At 34.3% G+C, this 20,472-nt stretch overlaps 1 protein-coding gene and 1 pseudogene across 1 annotated transcript; both read left to right on the forward strand.

Moving 5' to 3' along the window:
* Positions 1-4,556: 4,556 nt before the first annotated feature.
* LOC147393498 (flavonoid 3'-monooxygenase CYP75B137-like) lies at positions 4,557-7,865 on the forward strand. The gene is made up of 2 exons (XM_086456696.1): positions 4,557-6,013; positions 6,978-7,865. Exons 1-2 carry the CDS (start codon positions 5,057-5,059, stop codon positions 7,602-7,604), a joined length of 1,584 nt encoding a protein of 527 aa, XP_086312822.1. The 5' UTR covers positions 4,557-5,056; the 3' UTR covers positions 7,605-7,865.
* A 6,294-nt stretch (positions 7,866-14,159) lies between these two features.
* LOC147393499 (cytochrome P450 93A3-like) lies at positions 14,160-19,955 on the forward strand (annotated as a pseudogene).
* Positions 19,956-20,472: the final 517 nt, after the last annotated feature.

The following is a 20,472-nucleotide window of genomic DNA, read 5'->3' on the forward strand; positions in this document are numbered from 1 at the left end:
AACTCTCTCAAACACATAAAATAATAAATCAAAACCCAAATAAATCATCTCACCAATTTTAACAGAATTCGACAAAATTACGAAAATGCCCCTCATAAAGTTCATGATCATTTCACACAAAAAATTTCATAAATGACACAAACTAATATTTCCATTGAATTCCTTACGAAAAATCTATTCTAAAACATCTTGGAGCATAAAAAACTGACTTAAAACGTGAAAAGTCCTCTCTGGGGGTAAACGGAAATTTCACAATTTTCATAATTAAAAATTTTGAAATTTATAAATGAAACATTAAATAATTAAAGTGAAAGATTGATAAAATTAATTTAAAATTTTGAATTAAAAAAATCGATCAATCGGGCTTTCAAGTAAAATTGTTGAGGGTTCGTGAGATATTTCTTTAAGGACTCCTCCATTTGGGGGTCCAAAGAATTAAAGATATAATAGAGGGGGGTTATCCAAAAATTTAAAGCCAATCAAGCAAGACTGAAGTCAAGGTATTAAAGTCAATCAAGCAAGACTAAAGTCAAAATTAAAGTCAAAATTAAAGTCAATTAAGCAAGACTGAAGTCAAGATATTAAAAGTCAATCAAATAAGATCAAAAGTCATAATAGAGTTCTAATTAAATAATAACTCAATCTAATAGAGTTCTAACTAAAACACAACTCCACCTAAAACAATTCTAATTAAAACACAATTCTACCTAAAACAATTCTAACTAAAACGCAACTCTAACTAAGAGAACTCTAATTAAATACTAACTCTATCCAAATCAACCCTTAAAAAATTCTATAAATAGAGGTCCCCACACCCTATTTTCGTATCAAATCAAAAACCCTAAGAGAAGTAGGTCAAAAAGCCTCCCTAACTTCCCATAAACCTCAATTTTGAAGCCCCAACTCCTTACCTAACATCCATTCTTCGATTTTAGCCTAAAAAACACCTAAAAGCCCTTCAAAAATTCCCCAAAATCCATAACAAACTAGAAGAATCCAGATCTAAGAAAGAGATACCTCACCTCGGAGATCAGAAATCAGATCCGGTGGTAGAACGAAGCGAGGAATACTGTACAAGAAGTTGTTCTATCAGATGTGAGGGACAAGAAAATCGTTGCGTTCGGAAAATGTAAGTATTTTTTATTTTTTTTTATTGATTAGGTCTTTTTAGCAATGTAGTTTTACTTGTGAATTAGTAAAGACCGGTGTTTACTGGGCGGGGTTGGTGCCTAACACCTTCCAACTCCGAAATTTGATCCCCGGACTTAGTTTCTTATTTTTCGTATATTAGTTTCTTTTGCCTTTTAGAGTCAATGTTCGATTCTTAGACCGTAACAACTAGGTGGTGACTCCCAAACCTCAAGGGTCAAAAGCGGATCCGCGCACCCCACGAATCGAGGGCGCTTTCAGTTGGGTTTTATTATCGTTAATTATTTTCTGACTCAAAAATTTTCACTCCATTTGTACTTGGCTAATGTGGTAAGGGCACATAACAATTGACTTTTTTCTTGTGTATCCCGAAGAAAAAGATCTATGGTCCTGTGCCCTTGCCATGTCAACCAAGTACAGACCAAGTGAAAAGAAAATTCAAATAAGAAAATCATGACTCTTTTATTGTATAGATTTCATAGAAGAGAGAAATACGATGAAAATGAAATGCTATGGGTGAAAGGTCCTTTAGAATTTTTTTCCTTCTATTTAATTTATTTTGGCCCATGGTTTTAGGAATCAGTTTTATGGGATTTGATATGTGCCCACTGAGTCCGATTTGACTCACCCAATCTCATCTACTTGGATGATGCAAACCCTTCAAATTAGTTCAAACTAATTTCGGCCACAATAATTATTTTTTCCTCTATTTTGATTAATAGATGCCCCAATCACAAAATATCATTTTAAATCTCATAGTTGGGGTATATTTATTATGCATGAGGTTTACTATCCCAAGTCTTCTTCTTGGATTTCTTGACACTTTGAGAGGTAACCTTGGTGGGTATTATTAGAGATCATGTTGAGATGTAATTCTCTTTTGATTTCTGTCAAACCAATCCCCAAAAAATAAAAGAAAAACCTTAACATAAAACAGAACAAGCCAATTCAAACTTATCAACCTAGTACTATTTGTTTTTTCAAAGAAATGGATGGATCGATGTGCTTTCACAAGTCAATAAGGTGGTTGATTTAACGGGGCCACTTGCACGATTGAGTTTGACTCACCCAAGCTTTTAAAACCATAATCCAGCTACTCCTGTTGTACCAATGTTATACAAATCATGTCTAGGTGACTAGATTCATTTTAGATACAAAAAGATAAGGTGGTCAGGTGAAAGTGTTCGAAAAAGGTGAAAAAAAAAAAGAAACCAAATTTTATAATTGAATTTGATCTCGGGCTCAACTAGAGGCGGAGCTTGTGGGGGCAATTGTCCCCATACAACTTTGAGACGGTCTTGTACTTTCAACTAAATGCATGCCTCATTACCCCCACTTCCTCATCTTCCTCCTTATTATTCCCCCACCCCATCACCTCCCTCCAATTTTTTCCCCCGACCCCTTTACAATTTTTGAAGATGACATTGTCTGTTGATTGGGCCTTCTCTCATGGATTAATTGGAAAATGCCTAAATAGATTTTTCTTCAACTTGCAATAAAAAATCTTTGAATTTCTCTCCAAAACTATTCATATTCAAGCTTTTCAATTGTACCATTAATTATAGTTTAACCCCACTATAATAAAATCCTGGCTCCGCTCTTGCATGTCATCATCACACATGACTATTCATATTCAAGCTTTTCAATTGTATCATTAATTATAGTTTGACCCTACTACAATAAAATCCTGGCTCTGCCCCTAGGCTTAACCACTAGATGCTCTCAATGTGCCTTTTTTTTTCCCTATATTAGACAATTAATTTTAAGATTCTAAAACTCGAATCAAAGATTACTTCTATATATTTGGTAAGGTTTCGATCAAACCATCCTCAAATCTCTTGTTTTAATCCTTTAATTGCAAATAAACATAATCCCAAATCTTCATGCTCTGTTTGGAAAAGTAGTATGTAAAGTTACTGATGCTAAATTAAATTGTTGAAACTGAGAGAAAGTTATTGTTGCTGTTGCTGAAACAATTTGCTAAATTGAGTATATTGTTTGGTAACATATTGTCTAATTGTACTATTAAATGAGAGTTTCTATTGGTACCCCAACTTTTACTTAGTCTCAAGGGCATAGAATTGTTGATCGTTTTCATTGTGAATCTCGAAGAAAAATATCTATGGTCTTGTGCCCTTGCCAGGTCAACCGTGTATATATCGAGTGAAAATTTTCGAATAAGAAAATCACAACTCTAAAAATATTACACACAATGACAACAACAACAACAATAGCAACAATAGCTACAGAGCCTTAACTCAAAATATTTGTAGTCTGGTTTATCAAATTTTATTTTTTTGTTGCCTTATACTCATAATTACGTTTCTTACTAATGAGAGTGAGTTTAAATAAGCTTCCACTTTCTTCCATATAAATTATTCTAGGTCTCTTTCTCTTTCATAACATGTTGAAAAATTTTAAGAAAAAAATCTAAAATCGAGTACGGTCTCTCAAGAATTATTTTCCAAGATCCCTCCAATTATACACCATGATTGTGGGACCCACCATCTACAAAAATTATGATCAAATGATCACAACCACGATGAAATATGCACTTTAACACCTGTTAATAATAATGCACCTTAAAAATTAGGGTGATTTAGAGTTATTCCCTATGTTTCATCAAAATTAGAAATACCCCCCACATTTTCAAACTAATGACATACCCCCTTCACCTAGGTTTTATCTAAGAGACTAACTAGAGTTGATGTAAATGGCATCGCCTTTAACCTCAAGTCAAAACATCATTTTCAAGTTTAAAACCAATAAGGTAAATCGTTTTTACCTTATTCAACCTCTTCTTTAATCCATCATCTTCCATGTATTATAAAGAATCATTGATTTTTCTATTCAAAAATTATTTTCGCTTCATCCAAAATCCTATATTGTTTATGAGGTTTGGAAATTGAAGGAGATGAAATCTTATGGTTCAGACCAAAGGTAAAACATTCAAATTTCAAGTTGGCAAAGTCTAAGATAAATTATTTCTATCGATTATCGTGTGATTTTTTAAATTTAAGATTGAAAAAGTAGACTCTTAAATTTGAGGAAAATGGTTTAAAACTTCACCTTAAGAAAGATGAGTGATGAGTGGGTTTTGGGAAAAAAAAATCTGCTTGAGGTTGAAAATGATGGGATTTTGATCACTTATATATGTTTCTCATAACAGACTTACGTTAAGGGGGGCATGTCATCAATTTGAAAATGCAGGGGGTATCTCTAGTATTTTCAATAACATATGAGGGCAAGTCTAAATCATCCAAAAATTTATATCTTGTATGAATAGGGGGTAGGAAATGGTATTTTTCAGGGCAGGACGAGTGGTTCAATTTCGCTCCGCACATACGTGTGTACCTTATCACCTTATCCGCACAAACTTGTGTACCTTATCCTATTGTCTGCCTCTCTTCTCTCCCATTTCATAATGTTCCCACCTGTTGAAAGTTGAAACTTAAACCCAGTCTCCTTCTAGTCTCCTCTCAACGGTTTTCCTAATTTCTCTCATCATCATCGACAACTGAAATGGTGAACCAATTAAGCGTTTACTCTCACTTCTCCTCGACTACTCCCTGGCCTTCTCTCTAGACCCATTATCTCTCTTTCTTCTTCTTCTTCTTCTTTGTAAGTTTCTCGAAATTCATGTTTTTGAAGATCTGTTGAATGGATTTAGATGAGATCCAGTGTCACCTTCTATTCTTACACACAGAGCGATAGAGAGAGAGAGAGAGAGAGAGGTTGTGTAGCCAAGGGATTCGTTCAACTTTTGTTGGTGGACTGATTCGGCAAAAAATAATCGCATTTGATTGACTGTCAGCTTTCAACTTGGCAAGCCAAACACGCTTGCTATGCCGGACCAACGTTTTTAGCACATTCAGCGCCTTCCCACAGCAAAAACAAACGGAGCATTATGAGTTTTTTTTGTGATGGGTGGTCATGGTGGTGGCATGGTAGCAATAGTATAGATGAAGTTGTGAGTGTGTTGGTCACCGTCTTGGTCGTGGTGCTCATGGTTTCCTGGTGTGCATGGGTGAGCAAGAAATTGAAGTTACCACCCTTGCCACCAGGACCGAGAGGCTTACCATTGCTTGGAAATCTCCCATTTCTTGAAGCTGACCTTCACCAATACTTTGCCAAATTAGCTAAAGTTTATGGCCCAATTGTGAAACTCAAATTGGGTAGTAAATTATGTGTTGTATTGAGCTCACCTATATTAGCAAAAGAGGTCCTTCGAGACCATGACATTACCTTCTCCAACCGTGATGCACCCATAGCAGGATTGGCTGTCACATATGGTGGGCTTGACATTGCATGGAGTCCGAATGGCCCAATGTGGCGAATGCTTCGGAAAGTACTCGTACGGGAGATGCTAAGTAACGTGAATCTTGATGCTTGTCACACCCTCCGACAGCTAGAGGTTCGACAAACAGTTAGAGATGTGTATGCTAATAGCAACACAGGCACACCAATTAACATTGGTGAGCAAATGTTTCTAACCACTCTTAATGTGATAATGAGCATGTTATGGGGTAGTACACTTAAAGGGAAGGAGAGGAATAGCGTTGGGTCTGAGTTTCGGCAGGTGGTGGGAGAGATTGTTGAATTGTTGGGGAAACCAAATGTTTCTGATCTTTTCCCAGTCCTTGCAAGGTTTGATATACAAGGGATCGAACGTAGATCAAAAAAACTCTTGTCGTGGTTTGATCAGATCTTCAATTCAGTCATAGATCAACGGGTGAAAATGAATGCAGTGGTCGGAGTGCAAAACAAAGAAAGCAAAGATTTTCTGCAGCTTCTTTTGGAGCACAAGGAGAAGGAGGATGATAAAACACCATTGACCATAACCCAACTCAAGGCCTTGTTCATGGTATTTTTCTCTCTAGCAAACTTTATCTTAATTAGTTACATTGAAGGATGATTTTCATCATCAACCCATAGATCATGGATGGTTAAAGTCATCTAAGAGCAACTTCAATGCGGATACCCATCTCCATACCCATAAATGGGTAACCATGGGCTATGAATAGCCACTTTGGATATTCATGGGGTATATATACTTCAACCATGCTACCCAAAAACCTCTATCCATAAATATTTTAATTTTTTTAAAATTCAACTCAGATTTCAAACGATCTGCAATTGTAATATTTTTGAGCCAACAGTCTGGATTTTTGCCCTCCAAATAATGGAGAAGCTGCATGAAACTTCCCATTTTGGGTTGTGAAAATCCCACAACCCTAAATGGGTAGTGGGACGGATCGTGCATTGGAGAATCCTGTTTTGGATTTCACGACCCAAAATGGCAGTTAAGAGGGGATGGGTAGTGGGATAGGTCTTGCGTTGGTGTGGCTCTAATTGAGTCAATTTCCAATCGATTGTACACACCTCCTTTAGCTTTCCCATTCCAACACTTCGAACACCTTTCTCTTTTTTCGCTTTGGTTGCTTGGCCATGAAGTGTGGTAGGGGAGGGTAGGGGTTGGCACCACCTGATAGAGGTAGACGCCTTATTCCAAAGTTTTGAGGTCGCCTAAATGAATCTTGTTCCTCCATTCTGCTCTGTCCCAAAGCAAGAATGCTCTGGCATGTACGGAATGAAATGTACGATCAAGATTTATGTTATGAGATGATGAATTTTTTACATCGGCTGCTATCCTGACACAACCCCCCTCCTTTATATGGGCCTGGGGTCGGAAATGTAGTGTAAATGGGACCGCCCAATAATTTTTTCCATTACCATCATAGTCTGAACTTAAAAATCTAAATATTAGTCATAAGATCATCTAATAAGTATGAATTTCAGCTTATTTACATTATTGATTTTGTTAACAGGACATTGTTGTCGGTGGGACTGACACAACATCAGTTACATTGGAGTGGGCGCTATCAGAGATGATGCAATATCCTAAGATAATGAAAAAGGCCCAAGAAGAATTAGATGAAGTAGTAGGAATGGATAACATGGTACAAGAGTGTCATCTATCCAAGTTGAAGTATTTGGATGCAGTAGTGAAGGAGACCTTCAGGTTACACCCACCGCTCCCGCTTTTGGTCCCCCATTGCCCAAACCTATCTTGTACGATAGGTGGGTATACCATCCCACAAGGTACACGAGTCTTTTTTAATGTGTGGGCAATGCAAAGGGACCCCGAAGTGTGGGACATTCCATTAGAGTTTCGACCTGAAAGGTTCTTAGGCGACGATATCAAATGTGATTACAATGGTAACAATTTTAATTACCTTCCATTTGGGTCTGGGAGGAGAATATGTGCAGGAATTAACCTAGCAGAAAGAATGCTAATATATGTATTAGCTTCTATGTTGCATTCATTTGAGTGGCGATTGCCGGAAGGAACTAAGCTTGATCTATCGGAGAAGTTTGGTTTGGTTCTAAAGAAAACGATACCACTCGTTGCCATTCCTACCCCGAGATTATTGAACCCCGAGCTTTACAAATAATCAAAGAAGATCATCGATAGGTTGTTCTTGGTTACAATTCATCTAAAGATGAATCTCGCATGGGGAAAAAATAAGGGAAGATTGGTTTGTTTATAGAATGCTCATGTCAATTGTCTTTGTATCTGTGGTTGAATTATATTGCATATTTGATTGTTCAATGCGTGTTATAGATGCATCTCCTGCTAGTTTCATAGGAAGCAATGTCTGCCTTGTTATGGGTTTCTTTCAGGAATGGAGTACTTTTTATCTTGATTTTTGAAATACTTGACTTCAAACTTTCATGTGGATTTAGTTACATCAACCAAGATCCAAAGAGAATACATTTGGTAAAAGATTAGTGTTAATGGATGATATATCTTTTCCCATACAGGAGAGCTTGGTGCAGTTGTAATCAGTTATGTATTTTTCTTGAGTTCGTTGTAATTGTAGACAGCTTGTTCTTGCAAAGGCTTGGCATTTTAAAATTTTATTATTTTGTTCATGTCTCATACAATATGAGAAGCTCAGAGATCATGGTAGTGGGTGAGTTTGACTTCCATTCCTTTTTTAGTTTTTCAAATTTATTGCTTCCGTTCTTTTCAATTAATCATCTAATTGGAGTTCTCAAAACAGCTACAAATTGGTTTTTCTCAAAACCCCACCTTCACCCCTACACCTATAAGAGAGAGAACTTCCCAATGCTTAACATTGTACTATAAGGCATCGGTTTTTTTAGTATTGGTCTAGCATGATGGATGATTCCATCAAATCGGCTTCTTGACCAAATCATTACCTGAATCCTAATTTGTTACTTGGATTTAGGTCTTAGAAATGAACGTATTTGAGAAAATGTAGGAATAGTTCCATGCATTTGAATAGGCACCTTCATTTAGGTATAAAATGAACATATTTGAATTTTGACAAAATGTAAGAACTTCAATAAGTGATAAATTAAGAGAGAGTCCTTGAGATTATTTTCATATTTTCAATGAAGGTCGGTTGCAGCCCCAATTACGATGAATATAAAATTTTAAGATTTTAAAAAAGTGAAACAAAGGATTAAATGAACAAAAATTGAGATTCTGAAAGTAGATATGAACTTACTTTGAGTAATAGAAGACATGTCTCTAGACAAAAGTGTATGTTTTGTTGGTCCCAAATCTTTAGGATATAAGACTTAATGATAATTGTTCAAGTTGTAGATGACGATAAAGATAAGAAAAAAGAAACTGTGGCAAGCAAGGATTGAACCACAGAGACAACGTTAATCCAAAGTATTTTTTACTTTTAATCAATTCAATTTTAACAAATGATTAAAAACTGTTTTTGAGAAATATTTATCTAAAATAATCTACTTAAACAAAAAGTTAGAAATATGATAAAAAAAAAATATAGATCAATTGGATCCACCTTCACAAGCTTTATCGGTGAATTCTGGTTCTCTTTTTATCACGATTAACTAAATAAAGCTAATGTTTGTGGATTAAAAGATTGAATAATTATAATAAAAACGAGATCAAAAGTATGCAATAAATTGAGCCGAGATTATTATATAAACATTAATTGTTCTCTATAAAATATGGTTCTTCTTGAATTTATCAAAGAAAGAAACTATCAAAACTTTGAGAAACATTTAATGTTCAACCTAATAATAAATACCTAATATTATCACAATAAAACTATGAAGCCATTACGAGAACAGTAAAACACTAATAAATCTTTTTCCGACTTCCTCAACCGATCTAACGAAGATTTAACCAATAGTCATCGCAAAAATAATAAAGTAAAAAAAATAAAATAAAAAAAAATGAATACAAAAAAGTAGAGATGAGAGAGAAATAAATATTTTTATTACTTCTTGACTTGAAATCGATAGAGTCTTCTTACAACTTTTGTAAAACTAAGAAACATAAAATAAAATCCTAAAATTAAAAGAATAGAAAAAGGATAAATTGATCCCCAAGGAGATGATCCCTCCGAGGGAGATTGAAGATTCCATTCCCTTTAGTCTGGTCTCCTATTTGCAGAGAGATCAAATTAGGGTTATTTTGGTAATTAGGATTTCAAAAATATTTCGTGATTACAAAAATACTAAAGTCCTACTTCAATACGAATGTCTTTCAGCCGTCAAGCTTCAGTACAAATTTTGAGACTTGACTTTCTTCGTTGAATGCGCCGCTGTCGTTGACTAGGACGTCGCAGCATAATTTCACTCAATTGATTTGAATTTGGGTCCACGATCTTGTTTTGGATCCTGGATCATAGTGGTAAATTCATATTTTCTTAATTCGTCTTAAAATTTTATGAATAATTCTTGTTACACGTAAATAACAGTTATTAGTTCTGAATTACATAATTAAATTGAAAACAATAATCATTATGGACTAATAATGAACTGTATGCAATTAGAAGGTTTAGTGTATGATTTACTAATAAAGCCTATGTAATTAGGGCTTTAGAAATGATTTTCTAGACCCTGATCACACCCCCAAACCTAGATTTTGCTAGTCTCGAGCAAAAATAAAATAAAAACTAAGTTACTAACTATTTTCGTAGGTTACACGACTACATTTAGCGAATGCAGCAAGTCCTTAAATCCTTATGTTACCCTTAGTAGACGAGTTTGAGTCGTGAGGGTTTGTAGATAATTTACCCACAAAATTCTAACACTTCACAGAAGTATAAAATCAAATTCAATGGATGTAAGGTAAATATAACAATATTTCACAAATCAATCAAAAGTCCAAACATTTGAGCAAAGTTTTAGTTTCCATTCCTCGTTTTAAAAAAATTCAAAAGTAACTTGAGTGCTCGTGCAATTTTTTTGATTTTTCTTTTTAAAAGTAACATCTTTTGTAAGAACGAGATTTCACCTACTAACTACTAAGAATGGTTGGTTCTACCTAATTTGTAACTTGAAACTAAGTATTCTGTCTAAGATTGTGAGAAGTGTGGATGTTCACTTTAACACCTCTAAGGGACTTTAACTATGATATTCCAACTTACTCATGGTTTTACCATTAATGACTTTCACCCAACTAAACTATTTGGTCTAATTGAACTCTTTTCATTTTGCACTTTTTCAGCTCAAACATTTTGGCTTTGATTTGGTCTTTTTCAATCATTTCTATTTGTTATTTTTTTCAACTTTTTCATACTTCACCATTTTTCTGGTTTTATTTTTCAACTTTTGCACACATCACCATTTTTCTAGTATTATTTTTACAAAAAATAGATAGCCCTTTTTCAAAGTACCCAGTCTAATCCTATAGTTGTTGTCCAAGTCATACTATCTGCAGTTTTGTTTTTTTCTAGCCAGCCAACTAAAAGACATGGAAGTCATAGTTCACTAGATTCGGTGTCACCTAACACTCTAGACAGAGAAAAAAGTCAATATTTGTTCCATAAAATCTTATTTTTACTTAATCAGAAGTGTCGTGAATTTTCAAAGTATTTTTTTGATTTTCTTGATGAGGAATAAAAAAAAAAAACTTCTAATAAAAAATTAAGACATAAGCTTGAGATTTGAAATTCATATGTAAACAGTACATAGAAAGAGATTGAAGAAATATTTTGCAAGTATTAAATATTTTTTATTTTTTTCAATTCTTTTTTTGAAAACATGAAACTAATCTAGCAATAAAATGCAATGCAATTGTGAGCTAAGCTAATACCCTCAAACCTAAATGACATATTATCCTCAATATGCAACAGTAAGGAAAGAGAAAAATATTAGATCACACCTGAAACGGATTGGGCATTAATATGCAAAGTCTTGTTAACACTAATCTGAAAAGAGTAAAAGTTATAACAATGATAATTTCCGAAGCAGTTTTTGCATAAAAGAAATCCTACATAAAATAGAAAAATAACCTAACTCAAAAATTAAAAACATCATAATCTCAAATTTAAATCTGAACTCTTAGCGGCCCGTGTACTTGCACATGCCTTCTTTTCCTCAATATATGCCATTATCTATCTTTGCTACTCAATCAACAATTATTGACCAGTTTACAGTCCAAGTAATGCTGATTGATTAGTTTGGTTGAGAGTTGGCTTAGAGATGAAGAAAAAAGATGGAGATTAAGGTCTCGTGAAAACTTAAAATTAAAAAAAGTCCTAAGTACACTATTCAAAAATAAAAAACACATGGGTTTTCGGTCGGACCTATCAAAATGTTTGATTTCTAAATTTTTTTCTAACATCTAATTTTACAGACACGGCTATCGACTTCCCACCCTAAATAATAGGCAAGCAGATTTTCATCATCATTAGGACATGAGAATGATTTTGTAAAATGATCAATATCCCTTGTTTGTCTTCAATTTTGATTGTTATCACCTTTTCAAAATAATTTTTATCCATCATATTCCCAAAGAGAATGGGAGTTGTAAGACAGGAAATGTCTTTATAATCTTGTGAAATGATAAGTTGGATGGGATACGAGGTTAGATCAGTAGTGGTTGGAATTGGTGTGACTAATAAATTAGAGTTCATCCTTAGTTCTTCCTGAACAACATTTTCTCTTATGGTGGATCAATTTTCTTAGCCAAATTTGTACAATCAACTTGCTTATTGAGAATTTGAAATACAACTTGACTCTCGGAGTCTATCTTATTTAAAAACTGATCATTCTCTCTTTCTTTTAAGGGCACAATGAGCTGACCTAGTTGGACTTCTATTATTGCTTCGGTTTGAATTGTAACCTCATTGGTTTGAGTTTGAATTTCAATTGAGATAAGGTTATCAATTATTAATAGACAATCATTGAAATCTTCAAAAGAGTGAAACTGATCACTAAGGTTATTTTGAAAGAATGGTGGATTTTTTGAGATTGAGATATCCTCAGTTTCGAATTGACCAATTTCCCTTCTTCTGAAGGTAGTTCATGATAACTCAACTGAATCTCAATTTTGATTAAGGCTTGATTAATGTTCTGGAGCTTTTGTCGTTGGTGATTGAACAGTTGTTGTAAGAACTATTGTTGTTGAATTATGAACTCAGTCATCATGGACTCTAATGATGAAGTTGGAGGAGAGGATAAATATGAGTGAGTGGATATTGACTTAGGATTTATACCTCTATAATTCAAGAATTATTGAGAATCATATGATTGTTGGGGACTTATGGTTGGATTTATCATCGAGGTGTCGTGTATATAAAAATCTTTATGGTTACCTACGTGATTATCCTGAGTGAACTCGTTATGACTAGGTATGGAATCTGAGGGAAACCAATTGTCTACGGGGTGTGGTTGGTCGAACCAACTAGGTGTTGGCATCCAATAAGAATATTGAGAATTACGGACCATGGACAGACTTAGACAACACTCGATAGAATGACTATAATTATTAAATAGAATGCACGGGATCCACGATTCTCTCCTAAACTCTATGAAGATTCAAAATTTGCTTGAGGTTCTGTATCTATTTTAATATACACTACAGACTCGCACAAAAAATAGGGAGAAATTCACACAATGCTTTATGGGTTGCTATTAAACTAGATAGCTCCTAACTATTTCAAATGGACAACTTGAACCTCCAACCCAGTTCTTTGAAATCGAAATCAGCCAGTTTAATTCTCAAATGAGATGTGGTGTACAATGCTGAGCAAGGACAACCTTAAATCACCTATTCGTTTTGAATAGACGTAGTATATCCCCTTAGTACAACAGGGTACAACAGAGTAGGAATGTTCTTAGGCACTGACTTCGATTCAGAAATACAATTGGTGCAACTCAAGGGCTAGTTTTGCCTATTGAGCTCGATGAGACCTATGATCGAGTCTAATCAAATTTTAATTAAATTGGACTTGTGTAAATTAATTCCTAATAGGGCAAGATATCCGTGATGAAATCTGATTCTTATCTTGTTTGTACCATCCTCGTAAGGTGCAGTTGAAAGTGTGCAATTAAATTACTCAAATTCAATACAGAAACCTACTTGCAAATGATGTGTAGGGTTGTGAATTTTACTTCTTGTTTTAGACAGACGTTGTTCGAGTTGAGTCAACTCAGGCCACCGACACCAAATTCGGTGTTTGAACTAGAGGAGTCGAGACAATTACGTCCCACTGTCGTCCTTCCTTAATTTTATTATAGTCCGAGCCTTATCGGAATAATTAAAATTAAATTATGAAAATAAATTAAAAAGTTCTAAAAAGAAAATCCTACTGTAGTTCTACTTTAAACAAAAATAAATTCTTGTTTCTTCGTCAAAGAATCAGATCCGAGTGGTAGGATAAAATTTATGAACCACGTTGTTCCTCGTCGAATCCTTCTGCTGAAAACATAAGAAAAATCAAAATTAAAATTTTAGAAAAATTATATGTTCATTGAATCTAAAAGTCTAAAGAAATATTCTGCAAAAATTTGAAGTACGAATCTCGAGGTTTGATAGTGATGCTACAGTTGACCTAGGCGCCGCAGAAAAATTCTGATGAAATTGGCTCAAATTTTAAGGTTTTGTTCGTACTGACTTCAGGAATCCAGTAGTATTTTTTTTTTCGATTTTTTCTGAAAAAAAAAATTTTGATCGACAAAAAATCGAATCGAATTTTCGGATAAAAATAATAATGGATTACATCGTTGTCCCCGGTAACGACACCAATTTGTTTAAGCTGTAAATGATGATAAAAATAAGACCAAAAGAAAATCTTGGCAAGAAAGGGTCGAACCACATAGATAACGTTAATTCAAAGTATTTTTACTTTCAATTCAATTTAATTTAGCAAACAATTAAAAAATAATTTTTGAGAAATATTTATCTAAAATAAACTACTTAAAAAAAAATTTAGAAATACGATGAAAATTGTATATCAATTGTATCTACTTTCACAAGCTTTATCAGTAAATTCTTGTTCTCTTTTTATCTCAATCTACTAAACAAAACTAATGTTTGTGGATCAGAAGATTGAATAGTTATAATAAAAATGAGATCAGAAGTATGCAATAAATTGGTTCGAGATTAATAGATAAACATTAACTGTTCTCTGTAAAATATGGTTCTTCTTAAACTTATAAAAGAAAGAAACCATCAAAGCTTTGAGAAACATTCAATGTTCGACCTAATAATAAACACATAATATTATCACAATAAAACTATGAAGCCATTACGATAACAGTAAAACACTAATAAATCTTTCTCCGACTTCCTCAATCGATCTAATAGGGATTTAGCCAACAGTCATCTCAAGAACAATAAAGTAAAAAAAAAATTAAAGAAAATATGGAAAGAACAAGTTGAGATGAGAGAGAAAGAAATATCTTTATTACTTCTTGACTTAAAATCGACATAGTCTCCTTACAACTTTCGTAAAACTAAGAAACATAAAATAAAAATTTAAAACTAAAATAATAGAGTAAAGAGAAGTTGATCTCCAGGGAGATGAGAGATGGAAGATCTCTTTGGGAGAGATTGGAGATTCCATGCCCTTTAGTCTAGTCTCCTATTTATAGAGAAATCATATTAGGGTTTCGAAAACATTCCATGATTACAAAAATACCAAAGTCCTCCTTCAATACGAATGTCTTTTAGCAAGCTTTAGTATGAATTTCAAGGCTTGACTTTCTTCGTTGATCGCACCGCCGTCGTTGACTAGGGTACTGCAATATAATTTTGCTCAATTGACTTGAATTTTGATCCACGATTTTATTTTGGATCCTGGATCATAGTGGTAACTTTGAATTTTCCTGATTCGCCTTGAAACTTTGCGAATAATTCCTGTTACACGTAAATAACAGTAATTAGTTTCGAATTACATAATTGAATTGAAAATAAAAATTATTATGGACTAACAATAAACTGTATGCAATTAGAAGATTTAATGTATGATTTACTAATAAAGTCTATGTAATTAGGGCCCTAAAAACGACTTTCTAGACCTTGATCAATGATGATAGTGTACATGTGAATCAAGTTGACTTGTTTTCTTGTTTGGTTCGGTGCTTGTTTTATTCTCTTTTGCTTTTGTAAAATTCTGAATTTTCACATTGAGTATGGAAAAAAGGGTAACTTAGGTATACCCCTCCACATTTTGGTGAATCTTTGAGATACCTATACATTTTCTAACCAATGACATATCTCTTGACCATATTCTTTTCTTATAGACTAGTAAAAATTGACTTAAATGCTCGTAACTTCAACCACTTACAATTTTTACTGAGAGAGTGAGAAAGGTATTCAAGTTTGATGCATTCCGTTTATTCTGCCAAGTGTAGAAGCCCATGGGCCTAACTTATCCTTACAAAACTAACTTGTAAGGTGAAGATTGCCCCAAGTTTATATATAGCCCAAGGTCTTGATACCTAAGTGATGTGGGATTATCGCTTACACTCCCCCTCATGTGTAATGTGTCTCTTACATTCCTTTGGTTACCCGCTCTAATACCATGTAGAAGCCCTCGGGCCTAACTCATCCTCACAAAACCGGCTTGTAAGGTGAGGATTGCCCTAGGTTTATATATAACCCAAGGTCTTGATACCTAGGAGATGTGGGACTATCACTCACACAAAGTCCCTAAAAAAATAATGAATTATTTTGTTTCCTTAAATAACCTTTTTTTTTCAATAATAAATTGTTTTCTTTTTCATTCTAAAATAATTAATAATGCTAGAATTTACCAAACACTAATATCAACTCTTTAAACCAATTATAAGGCTGATAATTGATATCAACCTCATAATCCATTATGAATATTATTATCAAACGGACCCTACCAAGATTTTATCTATTAAAACCTCGAAGCCTTAGGAACAAGATAAGATTTTTGGAAAAGTAGAAGATGATGAAACTTTGACTAGAAATATCAAGGGTTTTCTATAAGGGTTAGGGCAAGATTGAAAACGATGGATTGAAAATAAAGTTGAACAGATTAAAAATAACTGACCAAGGGATTGAAGAGCATGAATGAAAAACCTCGAGTTTTTTATTCGTATCTCGAGAAAAAATAAATAATGAAATTTTAAAAAAATCCTGACAGTGAGACTTAAAAGAAAAAATTTAGGATATTTTTTTTATCACTTTTAATGGAATCTGACCTCACCATTAGATTTAAAATGATCGAAAAACATACTTTAGCCTGTAAGCACGTTCAAATGCAAGTCCGAACAAAAAAGTTACAAAATCCTTGATTATCGAGTCGGACTAGGCTAAAATAATGATTTTTTGTTAGAACAAGAATTATTAAGATTTAATCATACCATTGGGTTTGTAATATAAAATTATTGAACATGGACTATTTACTTGTCATTTTTGGAGTCCAAAAAGTCGAATTATCGTTAAAAATGAAAATGACGTCAATTTTAGGGTCACATCAAGCCAAAAATGTAAATTTTTGTTAGAGAAATAATTTATAGAAATTAATCACACCATTAGATCTGAAATGAAAAATTATATAAAATAGAGTATTCACTCGTTACTTTTGGAGCCTAGACGGTCAAGTTATCGTCGAACGAAATAATAGGCAAAATACCGAAATTATCCCAAAATTTTATATAAATAAATTTTTTAAAATTTTTACTATTCATCCTCATTTTAAACCATCAAAAACTAGCCAACATAAATCCAACAAAATTTTGGTTTTTTTTTTTCAAAACTTCAAACTTAGATTCATTACAAACAGTTCGCCTTCGACGACCGACGCAAAAGGAAAAAAGGTCCGCAGCCTCGACATCTACAAAATCCACCCAAGATCTCTTCGTTTCATCTTCTCTTTCACCTCGTATCATCAAAAATCAGCCGTATATATATACGGAGGTTTCATAACTTCAACCATAGATTTTGCTTGTTTCGGGGTCAAATCGTCCTCCGTTGCAGAATGGAGAAAGGACGACGGCGTCGCGATCTTCGAAACAAAGATTACTTCTATATATTTTGTGAGGTTTCGATCAAACCATCCTCAAATCTCTTGTTTTAATGCTTTAATTGCAAATAAACATAACCTCAAATCTTCTTAACAGGATTATGAGTTTTGTTGGTGATGGGTGGTCATGGTGGTGGCATGCATTACATGAAACTAGAAAATTCGACAGAAAAAATTGATGGGCCAAGGCCCATGAATTTTAGAAACTGAATTTTTATGGTCTAGGACCATTAAAATTCTTGATGTTCGCAGATTTGATGGCTTAGAGCTATCGAATTTCTCCTATCCTTCATTAATTTGACAGTCTTGACCCGTCGAAAAAAAAGAATTTGACAATGAAAAATTTGACTCCAATTCGACCCCTTGGGCCGTCAAATTTGGGCTTTTTTCACATTGTCATGGTAGCAATAGTATAGATGAAATTGCGAGTGTGTTGGTTACCGTGTTGGTCGTGGTGCTCGTGGTTTCTTGGTATGCATGGGTGAGCAAGAAATTGAAGTTACCACCCTTGCCACCAGGACCGAGAGGCTTACCATTGCTCAGAAATCTCCCATTTCTTGAAGCTGACCTTCACCGATACTTTGCCAAATTAGCTAAAGTTTATGGCCCAATTGTGAAACTCAAATTGGGTAGTAAATTATGTGTTGTATTGAGCTCACCTATATTAGCAAAAGAGGTCCTTGGAGACCATGACGTTACCTTCTCCAACTGTGATGCACCCATTGCAGGATTGGCTGTATGGTGGGCTTGACATTACATGGAGTCCGAAGGGCCCAATGTAGCGAATGCTGCAGAAAGTACTCATATGGGAGATGCTAAGTAACGTCAATCTTGATGCATGTTACACCCTCCGACAACAAGAGGTTCGACAAACAGTTATAGATGTGTATGCTAATGTAGCAAACACCAATTAACATTGGTGAGCAAATGTTTCTAACCACTCTTAATGTGATAATGAGCATGTTATGGGGCCGTACACTTAAAGGGAAGGAGAGGAATAGTGTTGGGTCTGAGTTTCAGCAGGTGGTGGGAGAGATTGTTGAATTGTTGGGGAAACCAAATGTTTCTGATCTTTTCCCAGTCCTTGCAAGGTTTGATATACAAGGGATCAAACGTAGATTGAAAAAATTCTTGTCGTGGTTTGATCAGATCTTCAATTCAGTCATAGATAACAGGTGAAAATGGATGCAGCAGACGGAGTGCAAAACAAAGAAAGCAAAGATTTTCTGCAGTTTCTTTTGGAGCTCAAGGAGAAGGAGGATGATAAAACACCATTGACTATAACCGAACTCAAGGCCTTGTTCATGGTATTTTTTTCTCCAGCAAACTTTAGGTTAATTAATTGCATGAAGGATGATTTTCACCATCAACCCATAGATCATGGATGGCTTAAGTCATCTAAGAGCAACTTCAACGGGGATACCCATCTCCATACTCATAAATGGGTAACCATGGGCTATGGATAGCCACTTTAGATATTCGTGGGGTATGCACTCCAACTATGCTACCCAAAAACCGCTATCGATAAATATTTTAATTTTAATTTTTTAATTCAACTCAGATTTCAAACGGTCTGAAATTGTGATATTTTTGACCCAACTGTCTGGATTTTTTCCCTCCAAAAAATGGAGAAGCGTGGTAGGGGAGGGAAGGGGTTGGCACCACCTGATAGAGGTAGACGCCTTATCCCAAAGTTTTGAGGTCGCCTAAACGAATCTTTTTCCTCCATTCTGTTCTGTCCCAAAGCAAGAATGCTCTGGCATGTACGGAATGAAATGTATGATCAAGATGATGTAAGGAAATGATAAATTTTTTACATCAGCCACCATCCTGACACAACCCCCCTCCTTTATATGAGTCTAGGGTCGGAAATATAGTGTAAATGGGACTGCCCAATAATTTTTTCCATTACCATCATAGTCTTAAGAATCTAAATATTAGTCATAAGATCATCTAATAAGTATGAATTTCAGTTTATTTACATCAATGATTTTGTTAACAGGACATTGTTGTGGGTGGGACCAACAGAACATCAACCACATTGGAGTGGGCGCTATCAGAAAAGGCCCAAGCAGAATTAGATGAAGTAGTAGGAATTGATAACATGGTACAAGAGTGTCATCTATCCAAGTTGAAGTATTTGGATGCAGTAGTGAAGGAGACCTTCAGATTACACCCGTTGCCCAAACCTATCTTGCACGATAGGTGGGTATACCATCCCAACAAGGTACACGAGTCTTTTTTAATGTGTGGGCAATGCAAAGGGGCCCCGAAGTGTGGGACATTCCATTAGTTTTTAACAGCTTGATCTTACAGCAGCTTGGCATTTTAACCATTTATTATCTTGTTCATGTCGTGCTCCAACATGGAAATGTCCATATAAATCATGGTAATGGGATGAGTTGGTTTAGCTTAAAATTCCCAATCTATCAAATATCTTTTTTATTTTTGTCAAATTTATTACTGCCATCCTTTTTAGTCATAAAAAAAATAGAGGTTATTAAATGAAGTTTACAGATTGAGTTTTTCGTCTCCCATGGTGGTGCTGGCTAAAGTTTAAAAAAGCTGTGAAGCCAGACTCTGGATCAAAACCATAGTGACAAAGTTGGGGTACTTGCCAGGCAAGGGAATAATTAATTTTTATTATTTATGGGTAGAAGTCAGGAAAATTTTTGGGAAAAATAAAAATGATTATTGTTATTACTTATGGATATATAGTGATGTATATTTCGTATATTAAACTAAATTCTATATTAATCTAAAAATGTATCTTTCAAATTATGCAAATAAGTGGGAACTGAGAATCTTGAATTAATCTCAACTTTAAAACAAAAAAACAAATTTTTTTTATTATTATTATAAAAAATGTGACTTTTGAAAATTGAAGTAATCAAAACTTTACCTTCACATCTAAATGATAATAATAATAGTAATAAAAAACTTCTGATACTGGTCCAACAAGGTGTAGGGTTCCAGCAACATCAAGTTGGTTGCTGGACCCTGTCATTATGTAAAAATCCTAGCT

The sequence above is a fragment of the Akebia trifoliata genome, chromosome 10 (assembly GCF_017979445.1).
Source record: "Akebia trifoliata isolate Shusen 1 chromosome 10, ASM1797944v1, whole genome shotgun sequence".
NCBI classification, from domain to species: domain Eukaryota; kingdom Viridiplantae; phylum Streptophyta; class Magnoliopsida; order Ranunculales; family Lardizabalaceae; genus Akebia; species Akebia trifoliata.

Bases quoted from the DNA above. Each gene is read 5' to 3' on its own strand.
- LOC147393498 (XM_086456696.1), top strand. From the start codon at position 5,057: ATGAGTTTTTTTTGTGATGGGTGGTCATGGTGGTGGCATGGTAGCAAT. The intron at 6,014-6,977 runs GTATTTTTCTCT...TTTTGTTAACAG, and splicing joins AACTCAAGGCCTTGTTCATG to GACATTGTTGTCGGTGGGAC.